At 38.6% G+C, this 2,401-nt stretch overlaps 1 protein-coding gene across 1 annotated transcript in view; it reads right to left on the reverse strand.

The window, feature by feature from the left end:
- Positions 1 to 2,401, reverse strand: part of COL4A3 (collagen, type IV, alpha 3 (Goodpasture antigen)) — a 161,406-nt gene that overhangs the window by 17,043 nt on the left and 141,962 nt on the right. The window contains exon 41 of the mRNA XM_010837048.1: positions 1,342 to 1,389. Coding sequence (XP_010835350.1) covers positions 1,342 to 1,389 — 48 coding nt within the window. The remainder of the gene's footprint in view (positions 1 to 1,341; positions 1,390 to 2,401) is intronic.

The raw sequence follows: 2,401 nt of genomic DNA on the forward strand, positions 1-2,401 counted from the left end.
AAAAATAGAGGTAATATCTGACTTAACTCAGTTCTTTAAATATCAAGTGAGAGAACATGCAGATGAAAAGCATGGTATAAGCCCTAAAGTGTTCTGTCTGTTATTATCTGGTGAATTTTAATTACAATGACTTTATTTAATCACTGATGATGCAACAGAGCATTAAAAAGCTAAACTTCAGGGTCAGTTTGTGCATTTCAAGTGTTGCCCAGCCAAACCCTGACAAATGAATGACAAAGCTGCTGTCCCTGTTCTGTCCTCTGATTACTTCTCCCCCATAAGATAAACACTAGTCTGGGAGAAATGTGAGATTTGGATTTACCAAAGAAGACTCCCCCAGAAGGTCACAACTTAATACTAATATTTTTAATCTCAGAAAACCTTCAAGAAATTGTGCTTTGACATTCATGAATGGAAAATGTTTTATGAATTGAAAATAATCTCCCCCTCCTCTCTCCCATCTTTGTTTTACTCTAGAAATATTCTAGGAATAAAATCTATAACATCATATGGAAAAAACCTGAGTGAAATTCTTGGCCAATCCAATAGTAAATGGCATGACAATAGGAAAAGATGGGAGGAAGAAAGAAAAGTGAGGATGAGGCTGGTGGCAGAGGTAAGGGCTTGGAGAGTTACATATCATGCAGAGAATGCTTAAAGTGATGATGAAAATAAAACAGAATATCGAACACTTTGTTTACCATGTTCTTTTTTCTGCCTGTAATTTATACTTAAAAAAAAAAAAAAAGAATTTAGATGATTTCAGCTCTCTGCAAGCTCTGAAATGCTTGAAGGGTCTGGCAACAGTCTGAGGCAAACAAAAACGTGTATGTTCTTAATGACATGTTCAGTAAATTGCCGTGTCTGAGATCCTGAGAGAGTTATGGGAAAGCCCTGAAGAAACAGTAGCCTGAGCCACACACTGGCTCCAGGGGTTGGAATCAGACCAATGAAGAGAACAAGGTGGCAAAAGATTAGTGTTACTAATGCAGCTCAGAATAGCACGGAGAGGAAACTCCTTGAGAAGCAATCAGTTCCTCCTCCATCTTTTTAGGAGGTGATCCATTTAAATCATGCTGATAGCAAGAAAGGAAATACAGAAGAAGTCTTTTTACTTCCATAGATGGAAATTTGAAAGTTGGATTACTGTGTCTAGTTTGTTCATTTTGTTGTGATGGTAAATAATGGAACATTTTTACTTGAACACTAGGAATATAAATGTTCTGTGTTACCACTGGGACTTCTTTAATTCAGAATGCTAAGTGTATCTGTCAGGGCTATTAAATCAGATTCTGTCCTTGAAAATGTATATCACCAGGTTTGGGAGGAAGAACCACTCACCTTGAGGACCAGGTTTCCCTCTTGGACCTGGAGGTGCTCCCAGCAAGCCTGAAAGAGAAAATGTTGGTATTTCAATCTCTTATATATACAGTTAATTTATATCATATAATATATATTATGGAGAAGGGAAATGGCAACCCACTCCAGTATTCTTGCCTGGAGAACCCCATGGACAGAGAAGCCTGGTAAGCTACAGTCCATGGGACTGCAAAGAGTTGAGAGGGTAACAGGAAGGCTAGGGGTCTGCAAACAGAGGAAATAGGCTGCAAGTGTCAGATGTTTTTTTATCTCTTAAGCAGCAGGAGGAAACAAACTACAAGCATCAGATTTTTTCCCTTCTCTATACAAATTTAAAAGGAGGTTTCTCTTAAAAATCTGTGTTGCCATGATGACAGCTGGTTCCACCTGAACTTAACTTTTCTCAAATCATGAGCTAACCAATGCATTTTTCTTATGGAAATGTTTCTCTTAAACTATGTTAATGAATTTACCCTAAATTCTGTCTTTCTTCAAGTCAGTTCCACTTAAGATTCAGAACCAATAAGGGCTCAACAAACCAGTATGTTTTACTCACATGTTGTTCTCCTAATCTATGTTAATGAAACTATATATTTACCTGGAAACCTGCCTTTCTTCAAGATTCATGTCAATCGTTTTATGGCCCAGGATGACTCACCTTGTGCCAGTGTTATCTCAAAATGCATGCTGTGGGTGAGGGGCCTGGTGCCTGTTTCTGAGTTTGGAGACATTCCCTTTCTCTAATTAGCAGCCTGCTGGTAGCTATATAACATCCAGCTAAAGACTAGCAGGGGGGCACTCTTTCTGCCCCCTTCTGATGTCTATGTCAGAGGCTTTCTCTATCTCTTTTACACTTTAATAAAACTTTATCACACAAAAGCTCTGAGCAATCAAGCCTCGTCACTGGCTGTGGCTTGAATTCCTCTCCTCCTGAGGCCAAGAATCCCAGTGTCTTTCACAGCTCAGCAGCAACCTTTCAGAGTTAAACATGACTGAGTGACTAACACACACAATATATATTCATCTTCATGCATATATATAT

This window comes from Bison bison, unplaced genomic scaffold (genome assembly GCF_000754665.1).
Source record: "Bison bison bison isolate TAMUID 2011002044 unplaced genomic scaffold, Bison_UMD1.0 scf7180017864068, whole genome shotgun sequence".
NCBI lineage: Eukaryota > Metazoa > Chordata > Mammalia > Artiodactyla > Bovidae > Bison > Bison bison.